We start from the raw sequence: 16,208 nt of genomic DNA, 5'->3' as shown, positions 1-16,208 counted from the left end.
ATATAGTCTTGGATCAGATCGGGGGGCTAATCCAACCCCCCATATACCTCTGCAGAAACAAATCCCTTATATTATTATCTATTGCTTACTGCTATCAGCAAGCAATAGATGACTACTGCAGTAATTTGCTGCTGCAGAGGTAGGCTTGGCAAATGTTTTAGCATTAAATCTATAAACCTAGAGATTCTGTAATCAAACCAATCCCAGGGACCATTGGACCACCTAGGGAATCGATAAAGCTTACATTTAATTTCATCAGATAATTCAAAGGATGTTCACAATACAGAATTTCTCCAATTTTTTTTACTAATGCAACCCATGTCCATGACTCTGGAGTTATAGCTGTAATGTAAAAGTTGCATCAGTTGTCAAAGTCTGACATAAAATTTCTTTTTTATACATCTTCTTGGAATGGATGTATTCCCCTTGGGCCGTTTCACTTTTCATTTATGTTCAGTTAATGCTTAGGATCAATCAAATCTATTATTTCCTTGGAGAGCCCTTTTTGGGAAATATCAAGAGTGCCTCCTGGAACCACAGGGGGATTCAATAAATATTTTTAATTAAAGTTTTTTCAGATTTCTATCCATTTAATTTATAGAGGACATCCTTTTTCATTTGGATAGAACATCCTGTCAATTCACGTAAATCTTTTAACATTTGTTTGGCATCACAAACAGAGATAGCACTAATATTAAAACCTAAGAGACCAACTGTATGAGAAGAAATACTCTTGATACTCAAAAATAAATCAACCTTAAATTTAGTAAAATAAAAAAGTGTTGGTAATACAATAGTTAAAACATTGGAGGCAACATCTCTATTGTCTTTAAATCAGTGGCAACCTTAAAACGATAAATGGCCTTTAGCGTGACTCCCGGCACTTTGAGAGGGCCACACAACAGCAGCATGTTTTCGAGTGTTGAGGTGCATTGTGTCAAGTTGGGGCAACCCATTCAAAATGAATGGGCTGTAGTGCACCTCAAGACTCAAATTCCAGTCCTGCTGTATTTTCTGCAGGGTATCACAATGCACACTGAAGAGAAAAGAAGCACTAACATTGGGAGTAGTAATAATAACTGCCAGCATTGATTTTAGTGAACGCAATAATAACCCCTACATTGGTGCAAGTTGCCACAATAAAACCCTCCAGCATTTGTGGAAGTGGGAGCAATAATCACCCCCAGAATTGGTTTTAGAGTCCATAATAATCTCCCCCAGCAGGGGGGTTACTTACTGAACATATGCATATGTGACAAACACTCTCCCCAGTGAGGCCGGGACTATATTTGTAATGTGACAGTACTGTCCTTGTGCAGATGTATAAAAAGAAAATTTACATCAATTGATGGAGAACACTAGTTACTAGAATTTGTCAATCAATCCCTCTATATCTCCAGACTTTTCGTATAATAATGTGTTGAGATTAGTTGTAGACGTAAAAAATCTATACTGTATACTTTCTTGTAAACCTTCATTGTCTACATCCTTGGAAACCAAATTGGTAAAACCTGCTAAAAATGTAAAACACAAGCTTTACTGGGAAATCCTATCATCTTGGGGATCAGTTTGGTTACACAACCATTACATTTTGAGATTTTACGCTAAAACCTCTGACACGTACTGTACAACTGTATGTTTTTGATGTATGTATTGAATATATTCTGTACCACTGACTGATTGGCAGCGCAGTCTTGCCAGCTGTTGTAAGTCTATAAAATAGGATCCCTTAGATGAGTTAGCGTGTATATGGGTGTTTAAAATCAGTTTGTGATGCATTTGCATTGCATTTGTCACAAAGAAAGAAAGGCACCAAAGAAAATCGCAAACAGGTCTCAAACTGAACTTAACTTATCCCAGAAGACCATATACACTAGCACTTAGACAACCTTAGAAACAGAAAATAAAGAAGTAATAAAATAAAGAAGTAATATTGATTTTTTTTTGTTTTGTTTGTTATGCATTACATGTTGTGCTGACCCAGAGCATGCTCTTCTTTGAAAGGAAATACACTGTAATTCCAGTTGATAGCAGTGACTGCTGTGGGGATCCCTGTGACCTCAAGTAATCTGAATCTTTTTCTAGCACATTGGAAGACTTAAATATTTATACTGACAAGAATCCATTCCTTAGCAGAGTCTATGGATTACATTTGTGGCTGATGTAGTCATTATTTTGTGAGGTGAAGAACAATGCAAAAAATGCAGTTCACCTTGTTTTTTGGTGGTAAAGAGACAGTTTTGTTAGATATTAAGATTCAAGGGATTTTAGGCTGTCTGAAAGCAACGGGTTGCAGAAATTAACTCTTTATTGTAATGTATTATATAATGTGTAAAAGTTATACCCCAGGCCACTTTGTGAGATTGAGACATAACAGCACCTAATATGAAGATTGTGAGGAAGAATCTAAAGAGCTGTGGTAGATTAATACATAATGGTTATGATAATGATTATTAATAAAGTCTATATTAGAGCAAAAATTATGATTTTCAAAAGCTTCCCATTTGCTAAGAAAATAAAGCAAATAATACGCCAGTACTGGGACACTGTACATAGAAATGCAAAGCTGAAATGAAGGTTAGCAGTTGTGCTCTTTTTCTTTCAATAAGAGATGCCCTTTAAGGGAAATATTTGTTAAAAATTAGTTTAACAATCCTTGCAAGGACTGCAAGGAAGATTAAAATCCTAGAGGCAACTTCCAAAATAGTCACTAACCCGTGTCTGTCTGTTCAGAAAGGGACAATGTGGGCAAAATTATCTGGGAGACTAGAACATCTTTGTCGCTCATTGTTTAATGTTGTGGGTTTCTAAATGGTATAAATTCTGGATCATGGAAGAGACAGAGAATTGTTTTTTAAAATGCAAGGAAGTATGGATTTAATTAGGGATGCACAGATACTTTTCGAGTACCAGTGCAGATACTTGGCATTTTCATGAGAACTACCTGGGTTGCAGCGGTTCCAGCTGGGACCTGGCTCTGGCCCTCCACCACTGTCCTGAAATCATTAGTCTGTATTGTTTTAGAAAAACTGTCACATGACAATAAAAAAAAATGTATCAGTACTCGTACTTGTAAGTACTCGGCAAGTACCAGTACTCGAACTCACAAAACTGGTATCTGTGCATCCCTTTATTTATATTTATAAAAACTAAATCGTACATTAAAACAGAGACGTACAAATCCCAGGAGCTCCGTGTGCTCCTTACAAATGACAGCGGCCTCCTAATTTTTGAATTTTTTTCAAGTGTAGTCTTGGAGCTCAAAAGTATCGGTACATGTACTCGTACTTGTAACGAGTACTGTACTTGGTATCTGTGCAACCCTAGATTTAATGATCTAATATACTATCTTAAGTATTTTTATTGTATTGTACACATTATAGAATTTTTTTCTTGTTGCAAAATTTGTACACTGGTGATTTTGAATGCTTAATAATGTTGCTATTGTTAGGAGTTAGTAAGTGTATCCCAGTGGTCTTGTGGAAGTGGACTCTGATGTGCAAAATGGTTAATACTGCTGGGACTACTTCAGCGATATGAGTTTTATACATTTTTACCAATCACATTTGTTGAACCAGCATGGTGAATGCATGATTGTGATTTGCATATGTATGGACTTTCTTTCTTTTCCATTTCACCCTTTTAAGAGAAACATGACAGGTCATCAAACCCTACAACTATACAATAATATAAGATACCTGTATATCCTTTGGTCATTGCTACTGGGATGCAGAAAAGAGAAAGAACAAAAAAAGAGAAAAGAGTGAATAAGAGTAAAGACTGCTTTAAAATTCATCTAAAAAATGGAGTGGCCCTGGGAATATGGTGACAATTGTGAGAAACATGGCAGGTAAAAGTTAAAGGTGCATTCCAGCAATTATAGAAAATTATCCCACTAAAATACACACAGAAACTTTAGCCCATCTGTTTTGTTTCTGATACAATATTTTCTCTGTAGTGTTAGGGCCAACCAGCTAGTGAGCAAAATCACTTGGGTATTGGTTTCCTAATAATCTGGGAACCCCTTCACAGGTGCCTATCTATCACACATCATTGGATTTCTGTATCCAAACAATGGTCAGGCTGAACTGTGTCTGTGCTGTAGCTCTACATAATGTTCTGTGAATTTATGATTTCCCCATCATATTCATTTTTCAAGCTGTTACTGTGAACCTATGCTATAGAATTTTACACAACATTCACAGACTATTCTCTATGGATACAACCTATATTCATATAATGAAATTTAAAAAAACTGAGGACTTATTTTTCTTCATTTTTAAAGTGCAGTTATTATTAGTCTGCAAATGTTCATATGGAAAGCCAAGCACTGTGTATTAATGAATTCTAAAAATAAGAATGAAATGTCTACCTAATGTAAGCATTTCTTCACTATTCCTAATGTAAGGTTTGTATTGTAAAATTAGATATCATTTATATTGTCAATTAAGTTTTCCTGCCCAATACAGAATGAAAGGTTGGAGAAAACACAATAAAAGTAGGAAATGTTTTAAAATATACTGTAAAATTATTTCAACATTTTTGATCTGCTTAATTCAAATTACTATGTCCAATTTAGTTACCTGTCGGTAGCTAGAAGTGAAAGCGCCTTGGTAAGCTACAATTCCTGAAGAAATTAGGATATCCCCTGTAAGGTTAACATAAAGTTTTCCAAGCTCTATTGCAGTTTGACTCCATCTTGTTTTTTCACCACCTAAACCTCCGATCAGTTGTTCTGCACGATCAAGTTTTTTGCTGCACAAGTCAACCTAAAAAGAGAATTGGCTAATTAATATAAATATCAGAAAAAGAGATAATTTAATGAAAATTAAATCCAATGGTAAAAATTCATAATCAGTCAATGCAATACACATCCCTGTATTCAGTGGCATACCTAATAACCAAAGGGCCCTGGTGCAAGATTTTATCTTGGGCCCCCCTCCCAAGACAGGGGGGGGGGCGCGGGCCAATAGGTGAAGCTTTTCCAGCTGTTCCAGGGCAGATTGGCATCGCAAATCACATGTGCAGGAGAACCGATCTGCCCTGGAACAGCTTATCAGTCCTGAAATGTCACTTCTATTTGTTCTTCTAGATCACTTTAGATGTAATATTATATTTAGCTCTATTTTATTGTATGCGTCATGGTTAAGCAACATCTCTATTTATGGTGGACCTACAAGGCTCAGCTTGGCCTCCACCACCATTTTAAAAGTATTTCACAAAAGAAAGAAAAAAAGGAGTACACAGCTACTCATTAAACTAGGGCTCTTTGGGGTCTCACCAGGGCTCTGTGGTTAAACGCCACAGAGCCCTGGTAAGACCATACAAAGCCCAGGGCTCTGGTTAGACCCTACAGAGCCTGGAAAAACCCCCCCGGCACCGGCTGCACCGGCGGTAGTTCCGCCACTGCCTGTATTAATATTGAAAATGGAACTTTAGCAAAAATCTTTTTTTGTTTTGGTTAGGAAGGAGGATTAAAATCTGTCTGTCTCTGTTGGGGATACTTATCCTTGCATGTGCTTCAGAACAGGAAGATAATTTTTTAATAAGAGGCACTCAGAAAAAAAACAAAACATTCAATTTTTTTAACTTTAATTTTTGTTCCTACTGTGAAGATTCTCATTTCCTGTGTGACAACAGGATAGGAAGGGAAGGGCAGTCTCCCCAATGGGCCAAAGACAACAATACAAACCTGGCAGAGGTACTTACTTTTCCCCACTCTAGACAAAACCCCCCAAAAAAGATCAAGTATTAAGCATGAAGGAAAATAATCACCTTCACACATACACCTAACCAAAAAAGTGTTTTAAGTCAATGATCAAAGTTGTATAGAGAGTTCAAGAGACTATTATAATCTTCACTCTCCCACTCCCTCCCACCCGCATGAAGTGTGTCAAAACTCTATGCCTTGGGTTTGATTTACTAAAGGAGTAGTACTCATACTCGCCCAAATGCTCAGATACTTACCTCCGATACCGGAACATCTGGTCAGAGGGAAATCTCCCTCTGACCGGCAGTGCTGAGGGAGCATGGACCCGACTTCGTTTCAAGTCGGGAAGTGGGTTATGACCTGCCTCCTGGCTTCCTGATTGACTAGGAAGCTGGCTTTACTTGTTGCTAGGCAGTCTGGCTTCCTAACCAATCAGGAAGCCAGATGGCATGTAATGACCCGCCTCCTGGCTTCCTGATTGGCTGCCTAGGAACAAGTGAAGCCAGGTTCCTAGCCAATCAGGCAGCCAGGAGGCGGGTCATGATGTGCCGCCTGGCTTTCTGATTGGCTAGGAAGCCAGTTTCACTTGTTGGTAGGTAGCCTGGCTTCTTAAACAATCAGGAAGCCGGAAGGCACGTCATGACTCACATCCTGGCTGCCTGATTGGTCAGGAAGCCAGGCTGCCTATCAACAAGTGAATCCAGCTTTCTAGCCAATCAGGAAGCCGGGCGGCATGTCATGACCCACCTCCCGATTTCCTGATTGTTTAGGAAGCCGGCTTCACTTGTTGCTGAGCACCCTGGCTTCCTGACCAATCAGGCAGCCAGGATGTGAGTCATGACGTGCCTTCCGGCTTCCTGATTGTTTAAGAAGCCAGGCTACCTACCAACAAGTGAAACTGGCTTCCTAGCCAATCAGGAAGCCGGGCAACGAGTCATGATCCGCCGCCCAACTTCCTAATAATCGGGGCACACGGCACCAGAACTCGGTATCATCGAGTATGGAAAAAAAAATATTGGTACTCGTACTCGATACCGAAAAACCGGTATCGGTGCATCCTTAGTCTACTCCTTTAGGGTCAATGTATCAGTTCCTTAATAACGAGACAGATCATTCTATAGCCCCACACTAAAAGCACCACTTTAGTCTAACATCTATTTATTGCTAAATGCATAAAATTAAATCAGAGATGGGCACAGAAGAAGCATTTCTTGTTAAACTGGACCTGGCATTAGATATATTTTTTTCATGTAACGTCCATGCATGCTAAGTAAAGTGTTAATGTAACACTTATGAGTATTTTCTCTCACAAAGATCACAGTACTACCCCTGACAATGCCATCTGCTTTTCTTTCCAATAGGTTGGAACTATCTTTGTTCAGGATTATCCACAATTCTGTATTTCATGTAAATCCTCATGCCTGTGCAGTTTCTGCCTGTATCTATACATGTCTGAAACAGATCAGTCCTCTGCTGCTGTTTTTCAGTTACAAAGTTCCAATTTTGCAGTCTGGGTGATAATTGGGGAAAAGGAGACTAGGAAATGTTGCCTTCTGCCTGCAGCAAACTGATGACATCATCTCAGCCTAGTCAAAGTCACTTGACCGGAGCTAGAGGTCTGCTTTATATTGATTAAAGGTGTACATTATATTAAATAAATGTATATTTTTTAATGAAAAATTATACTATTGCTATATAATGTGCATAGTGCGGAATTTGTGTATGCAGACTTGTAAGGTTATATATTATGAAAAATAAAAGTATGCATCGTATGGTGTCTGCTGTAAGGCATGACTATTAAAAGTTTGAAATGCAATGCATCTGATTTAAACCTCTTGCTCTCATCAATCTTTACCATTATAACTGCTGCTAACATTAACGATGCAACAGAAAAAAGCATTTTTGCACTCGTTAGTTTGCTCTCATAGAAGTATACACATAAATGTATAAAACAAACAAAATACAATATAAAATACTGTTGCAAATATCCTCCCAGTGCCATGTCATATTATTTCCTTTTTTATCTTTTTTTGTCCTCAATCTTTCATCCTGTTAATTGCTGTTCCACTGTTCTATTACAGCAGAATAACGGATAATTCTGCAAGCAAAGTTGTCTAAAATAGACTCAACTATATCTATTTCTTTCTTTATCCTGGCACCATATAGGGCTCATTCTCATTTAAAACTGTGCATTCCTTTGTATTCATACTTCCGAATAATATTTACGTCCTATAATATTTAATTCTCACTTATAATGCCTGCAGAGATAATATTACAGTTATTGAGCAATCTGTCTTGTACTGGTGAAATTTCATTTTTGGAATCTCTTCAATAAAAACTGAAAAATATGAAACACATATACTACTCATTAGTAATATATTAACTCACTGCTGTAACAAAAAAAAAACCTATAGTGTTTTGATCACATTTTAATTTTTACAAAGCAGCCAAAGATATCATAATCATCCCCTTTAAATCTGAAATCCAGACAGTTATTCAAAAACACCAGTAAATACAGGATAAGGAACATGCTAACAAAAGGAGAGAGCAGAGATGATCTCTTGAATCTTCTGCTTCTTCCTCACTGCTCCAATCACAGACTGAGCACAGGGAGCTGACCTACTGTATCTCCTCAATAAGGAAAAGACAAGTCACCAACTTGGCTCTGCCATCTGGCAGGGTTTTTAAACCTCACAATTAGATGAAGAGCAATACAAATCCCGTGACAGGTAGCGCATTCTTTACCCTCCACAAGGTAATGTTTACCTGCCATACGCGGGGCTTCTTGAAAAAAATTCAGCATGAAAAAATTCAGCATGACCGGACTGCAATTTATGTTAAAACATTTTAGGGACAGATAGAGCTTTCTTTTGGAGGTATATAATCACCACTGGGGGGGAAGGGGAGGGTTATTTTTTGTTACTATATTATGAAAAAAGTACAATAAATGTAAAAAAAAAAAAAAAGTTTCCCTACGTTATGTTATAAAACATTTATTCTTACCCATATTCTTATTTTATGTTTTACTATATTTAGTAAAACATAAAATTCGGGGTCACGGTGGGTAAATAGACACCAAACATGTCAAGCCTAAAAATTGCGTGCGCCTCCGGCCGGCCGTGTAATTACAACGACCGGCCGGGAAGCTGCTCGTCGGGCTCCACCGTCCTCTCGTCAAAGACGAGTGGACGAGTGGATTTTTCAAGCCCTGGCCATATGGTATAACAGAATGGTGTTTTGAGCTATTTTGGTTTCAGACAAGACATGTAGCTTATGTGTAATATCTACATTCCTACCTTCACCTATAATAATGAGCCAAGTGGTCTAAAATAGGTGAAGGGAAGTTTTAGGTGTAACTGCACTTATGCTGAAAAAATGCTTTGCAAAGAATACCCAATCACTTGCAAAGAAAATTTTAAAAAACAGTATTTCTGCTTGCTCATCATTGGCTGATGGAAGTTTGCAGAGCTGCACCACATTCACTAAGCTAAGGAAAAATTCCTCTGCAAAATGAAAATTCCTTTTACTCTGAGCTCTCACTCCCTCTCCCTCACTCTCAGGTGCAGGCTAATTAATAGAGAGAGAGAAAGAGAGGAGGTTTAACCCTTTCCTAGCCAGGGAAAGCTGCCCTTTTCAACCTCTCACTGACATACACAGAGTCGTGTACCCTGTCACAATATATATTGCATCACTATCACAAAACCTTTAAAAAACCTTTAAAAAATATAGCCTTACACAGGTGCTAGAAAGAAAATTGAAATGACGTGTAACTAGGCACAGCCATTACAATCCAACTCCAAAATAAACATTACGGTATTTCTAAAACCACTCTGCTCTCATAAATCTGTGTTTCAGCAAAATGTATTCCTCATTAGTTCATCAAACGGCACCGTAAGCTCGGCACTCAACAACTTATAGGGCCAAGTTCAATACTGAGCCATCATAATGTCACTGCAGTGCTCTGTGAACAACAGTGGGGACAACGTGTTGCCCAGTGAGCACTGTAGTGGCTTTATTAGGGGTCAACTGTATGCCAAGATATTTCAACTTATTTGAACTCCAGATAAATGGCAACACACTACGAAGATGTTGGCATTCCTGTGGGGGCGCTGTAAGGTTCATTATTTCTGACTTATGTAAGTTTATACGGAAATTTGAGATTTTACCGAATTGTTCAATTGGGAATTGAAGATTGGGAATTGTGGTTCTGGGTTGTCGCACAAAGAAAAGAATATCGTCAGCGTATGCCGCTATCTTGTGTTCCTGTCCCTGAACCTCAATACCTTTTATGCTTTATGATGCCAACATGATAACTAGAATTAAACTTTAAGGCTGTAAAAAATGTGACAGCTTCTTACCACGAATGGCATATGAGGTTTGTTTAGAAGCTGCTGTGGTCTTACCTATTTAGCTTCCCCTGCCTCTTTATCCTGGCACCCAATAACATTTTTAACTGGGTTAATGTTTTGTGCAAGTACAATTACGATGAAACAAAATAGTCTCCTTCCATGCTGATAATGAATGCAAGGTTGATACAAAATAAACAATTACACAATAACACAACTAAAGCTGGCCATACAACTATAGATTTTCAATAGATTTTTTTCTATCAGCGCATGGTCAGATGGAAAAAGTGCAACAGATTCCTCCATCCGTGTGGATGGAGGAGAGTTCAGCTGGGCCAAACTTCAGTATCTTGCTAGTCAGCCCCGCTGCCTGTCAAAATACTTGAACAAAGCCTGCATCCAATACGATTGTTACTGTAGCTTGGCCCAGTGGGAGATTCCTCCATCCATACAGTTTAGTGTAGATGGAGGAATCTGTTGCACTTTTTCCATCTGACCGTAGGATGATAAAAAAAATCTATAGAAAATCTATAGGTGTATGGCCAACTTTGTTCTATGTTAACAAATAACATTAGATTTCAAAAATATTCACCAATATTTATGCACAGGGCAAATTGTGACTTGATAATTAAAATCTAAAAAACACACCTGGACTAATAAAAATAATAATTTAAAAAAAAAACATGTTTTTATGCAGATAGTAACTAGTTAGGTCTAAGCTGCCATGTTTCCACTGCAATCTGAAAATAAATGCTAACACCAAACTGGATGTTCCGGGCAACAAAGAGGGGGACATTTATTGATTCTGTCATACACCAAGACAGAGCTAAACATATACTGTATTTATATCTATCTATATAAGATTTCAAATTGCAGGTAAAGTAGCACTGCAACAAAGTAAAACTTTCCTCTGATCAATTTTTAAGTGTGTGTGTGTGTGTGTGTCTCATCTACAGTGCTAAATCTGTCCAATGCATTTGCAAAACTGTCTTCGGTTGGTTGCAAGGATTCCAAGCACAGGTGTCACAAAATACACAAAACCATGTTGCATACACTCTGCGAAATGAGAGGCAACCTGATTTGCATCTAACTTTGTAGCTAATTTGTTATAGTTCCATTACAATGTGCAAAGGTGTACTTGAGAAGAAAGTAACTGTGTTAGAGTTTTATCTATACTTTTCAAAAAGATTAAATAATTTGTTATAAACTAATGAGGTGTGATTACTAAAACTATTTAATCGGTTCTATGAATTTAATATGTGTATATAACAATCACTGCATACTGCAGCTGATTATAAAAAGAAATTACAGAGACAGAGGGAAAACATCATTAACTTCAACAGCACTAACAAACTAGCTGCTAGAAATATGGAACACAAAGCCTTTGATGCAAATACTTTCTTTTATTGAAGCTCATCAATTCTCACCATGCAAAGCAACATAATTAATGTCAACTAATTTGTGAGCTTCAGCCCCCAGAATGCCACTTCTATAAAGCAGTCAACACATTATGCTCTGCTAAGTACAAAAACTAGATATTGCATATTAAGAGAAGGACATTGTTCTTTATAGACATATCTAACATCAGCTAAAAAAAGTTAGTGAACAATTGCAGATCTACCATCAATTAATGGATATTAGTCTGCTTCTTCAGTAATTGTTTGGGTGATGAGAGTTGTCAAATATATAAATAATATTACTTTCAACACTACTAATGAAGGCTACAAAAAAAATCAAGTTTCATGTGCATTACTTAGATAACAGGCCAATTAAATTACCAAAATGGTGACGTGACACTTAAACTGCATAGTTAAAACAAATGCATGTCAATGAAATAATATATGCAAGGCGAGGGGGAGAGGTGAATAAAATTTTAAAAATGCACTTCACCACAGATCTACTTTTAAAAAATACACTTTTTCTCACACAGAAGTGAACCTAAGCTCGTCTAAAATATCTTGAAGGCAACAATAGTGCTGAAGTTTAATATAAGATACATAAATATATAGAAATCAATATACAGTATATACAGTACACTTAATGTACAGATAATTCAGTTGTATTAATGTGTGGCCCCTGCAGTAGTTTACATAAAAATGTATTAGACAGAATGTAGTATAATATAATGTGTATAATTGTTTTAGGCACATTATAACTACATAACTCTTTGTGGTATCAGGAATCCCCCATCTGTTTCCCCCAGATGTTAACAAGCCATAGGTAAAGCACAAGCGTATATTGTTATTTATGTAAGTTTTCACTATGGTCTGTAGACATACTGAAAATCGAAAAAGATTGTATATGATTACTGATGTGATGTGATGTTTATTACGATACTGTAGATATCTGATGTAGACTGTACCTATATATCTCCTGAAAAAGCAGATCAAAAACCTTGGAAAATCGTTAGCAGTGTCATTCTATTTTAAAATAAGTGAATGTATCATCCTGGGGGCTTCAAAATATATAATATATTGTTGAATGGTGGTCAATTTAGGTTATATGTATTAGGATATACGTATATGTGATAAGTAAATTCAATGTTTACTTGCGTTGTTTCCAATGTCTCTAAGGATTCCACACAAACCTTTTTAATTTGTATAAAAATAAATGTGTGTATTTGTTTCTGTGGAACCTTAAAAGTCCCACTTTATTACACTGTGAATACCTTTTTTTAGTGCTGAAGTTCTAAACAAAATACCTGTGGTTGTCTTTAAATTGTACTGTGTCCCTGTAGAGTCCCTAAAATGCTATGCCCAGGCTGTACCTGGCATCTTGACGTCTGCTCAAATTTAGATTAATTTTTAGCTTTACATCCAATACCTACCTTTTAATGGTCAAATGCCAAACTTCAAAGAGCATTCAGGTAGGGATAGTTAGGGATTTTGGTATTTGAAGTAGAGTACAATTGTCTTAAAGGGTCTCTAAACCCTCACGTTTTTTTGCATATATCTACTGCTAGCAAGCATTAGATATATGCTAGCAAGCATTAGATATATGCAAAAAGTTGTTTTTTTAAACGCTTTAAAAGCGGTTTAAACTTACCTGTGTCTTCGCCGCGCGCTCCCGTCTGAAAATGCTTAGGCGACTGCAAAGCATTTTGGGGCGGGCGCATGCGCAGTTAGGATTTGGGACCGGAAGCGCCAGCAAGGACAGAGGAGTCAGCGCTGGATCAGAGACCCGCAGCAGCGCTGGAGAGAAGGGTGATAAGGACAGGAAAGAAGAGGAAGGATTAAGAGACATCATTAAAGGTAAGTGCTTTAATTAACATTGGTGGGAGGTTAAAACATTTTTTTACTTTAATGTCACTTTAAATGTAAACAAAAGCAAAAACTATGTTGTTTAATTCTAAATGTAATGGCTGCATTATGTGCTTATTTTTTGACACTTGAATGCAGCTCAGTATGACCTGAACTGTGGAGGCTGGGGAACTTAGCTGATCTTGATGCATGGAGGTTCTAAATACCCAACATATTTATGATCCTTAAAAATTATCTGAGATGATCTAACAAAAAAAGGACCCAAAGCATCCTGGTTTAAGCTGATGGTTTAAAGCCATCAGCTTTTTATCTACAACACCTGCTACAAGCTAGATCAAAAGCTTCCAGGTTCTACGTGCAGCATCTCAACCACACACACAGTTGAGCGCCCCACTTTCATGGGCCTAACAGGTTACTGTCCTTTTGTTTAATTTGTTCTTTAACCACTTCACTAGTTATAGAACAACAAAGTGATGGAGATGGTGTTCTGGAGCACCATTTTAACAGTGCTCTGTTTACATTTTGTGCACGCCTGCTTACACACAATGCCAATGATCATGCTGTAAATAGATATTGCAGAACATAGGCAAAAAGCACAAAGCCAATCAGAGTGGCTCTATGCCTTGTGGCCGCAGTAATAGTCACTTTTATTAAACTAAAAGATCTATGAACATACCTGATTCTCAAGATCTGCCTTCTTTTGTTTGTTCTCTTCAAGCTTTTGCTCAAGTTTAGCCAGCTTATCTTGTACCTCCTTCAAAGCTGCTTGTTTCTTCCTCAAACCATCCATAGCAACCTTCAGTTCACTCTCTGCTTGGTTCAGCTTTATCTTTTTAGGTGCCACTACCTTGGCCACTCTAAAAGTAAAGGCAATACTTTATATAATGGATGATGTTAATGAACAGAACATGGTACATCAATTACATTACAGTTCCTTAAACTTAGGCTACAGAGAAAAGTGTAGAGCTGTGAAATGAATGTGTTTTTTTACAGATACATAAGTATCAATATACATTACTACTTTTAAATAAATAAATCGCTTTTCATAGCTTTGCAACATAAAGAATGAAAGGCTTCCAACTTTTCTAAGGGCCAGTTCCCACCAGATTTGTTGGGCTGCATTGGGCAGCTTTAACTAGCGCAGTCCTAATGCAATCTCACTTGTTTACAATTAAGTCAGTTCACACCACCGCTTTGCAGTATGAAAAATAAAGTACTTGCAGTACATGCCCACTACACCACATTGAATGGGGTGAATAGAATTGAATGAAATGTCACTTTGTGACGTTTCAATAACGTTTGAGCACAAGAAAACAAAGTTAAATAGTGAGATGCGCTAACATGACTGCACGCCATTGCTTCCTGCACAACACAAGCCAGCAGCCGCATGATAGTGCATGCTGCTGGTGTGAACGGACCCTAACACACAGCAGGTCAGTATGGGAGTGGCAGGTAGCTTTTTAGATTGTTACTTTTCTAACTTGTCTAAGATCATTTGTTTTTAGTGCACTGTTTTTTTCTGTTATCTTTCAGAACTCTTGCTTCTGAGACAAATTAAGATCTGTATTTTCCTGCACAATTTAGTTTAGTTTTAAGGAGTAATTTTTGAGTTAGTGATAGATTCAGGGGTTAGGGGGTTTGATCTAACTGTTAAATTTAAAATAAGAGTTACACTTTAAGACATCTTCAGAATCTACATTAGTTATGGGCTAGAAACCCTGCACCAAAAGTTAATCATGCCATGATTCCAGTGCTTAGAACAAATGTACTAGTAACAATACCCAAAAATAACAACACAAAGACTGTTACAGACTGGGGGCCATTTATCAATCTCGTCACATGATCAGTATCTTTTAAATTGCCTCATCACTGATTTCTAGTGCATATAAAGAAAGATTTAATATACTAGTTTATGTTTCATTCCTAAATATCTTCATAACGGAGAATTGTCTCAAATCTTTCTCTAAATTGTCACAAATGTGCAGTCAACCTCCAGGAGGTCAGCTGAATTGCCCTGAAGTGCTTAGTTGACTAGATGGTATGAAGCTGAATTAACTTTGTAATTCTTTTAAGAAGTGCTTAAAAGGACTTCTAGAATGTGCAACTGTTTGGAGGGCTTTTAATGTCACAAATGCTGAACTGCACAGTTCATAAATTATGCGAAATTAAGCAAAACACGTGCAGTGAGTCACAAACATTAACATATTACAAGAGCACTTAAAAAAGACATATCATAACACTTAACAATAAAACTTTGCGCTTAGATAACATGAGGTTTTGGTCTTTGCAACTAAAAATTTTGCTGCAAACATGTCAATAAATTCCCCCTACTGTGTCCACAGCACGGGCCTGGATTCATTAATGATGCTCATAGTGTTCATGACAGTAAGAATGTGCATACGTCAAGCAGCTTCTATTAATAACAGGCTAATGGAATCTGTGGGCACCTGAACACTGTGATGCAAAATAAAAATGTTAGCATTTAATCTGCAGCCTACAACATACACATCAATGTTGCTATTCTCTTAGTATCAAATTCTTTGCTCAGATTTTGATTTTCACAGTTAAAAACATGACATGTCAGGTGTGAATAAGGGTTAGAAGGGCAGTTTATTCAACATGAAGCTTAGGGACACAGAGACATGACCTCAAACTGGTAGGAGGAAACTATCCTTAGAAAGTATTATTTTACCTAAAGAATAGTTGATGCTTGAAACAAACTTCAAGCAGAGGAAGTGAGTCATTCAATTCATCTAGCAAAACTGCATGTACATTAGTTCTGTGCAAATTAACTAGCTGTTGTATGAATCAAATGTTCTTAACGCTGGTTGAATGTTCTTCAAATATTATTGCCAGAAGAGAATCAGGAAAATATTGCATTATGGCCACTAG

The 16,208-nt window shown here is 37.3% G+C and overlaps 1 protein-coding gene across 1 annotated transcript in view; it reads right to left on the bottom strand.

The window, feature by feature from the left end:
- DNAH7 (dynein axonemal heavy chain 7) overlaps positions 1-16,208 on the bottom strand; it is a 273,490-nt gene that overhangs the window by 97,951 nt on the left and 159,331 nt on the right. The window contains exons 44-45 of the mRNA XM_018562004.1: positions 13,993-14,173; positions 4,584-4,769 (exon numbers count right to left, since the gene is read on the bottom strand). Coding sequence (XP_018417506.1) covers positions 4,584-4,769; positions 13,993-14,173 — 367 coding nt within the window. The remainder of the gene's footprint in view (positions 1-4,583; positions 4,770-13,992; positions 14,174-16,208) is intronic.

The sequence above is a fragment of the Nanorana parkeri genome, unplaced genomic scaffold (genome assembly GCF_000935625.1).
Source record: "Nanorana parkeri isolate BGI_ZX_2015 unplaced genomic scaffold, ASM93562v1 scaffold555, whole genome shotgun sequence".
In the NCBI taxonomy this organism is placed as follows: domain Eukaryota; kingdom Metazoa; phylum Chordata; class Amphibia; order Anura; family Dicroglossidae; genus Nanorana; species Nanorana parkeri.
This window is presented reverse-complemented; position numbering and strand designations above follow the sequence as displayed.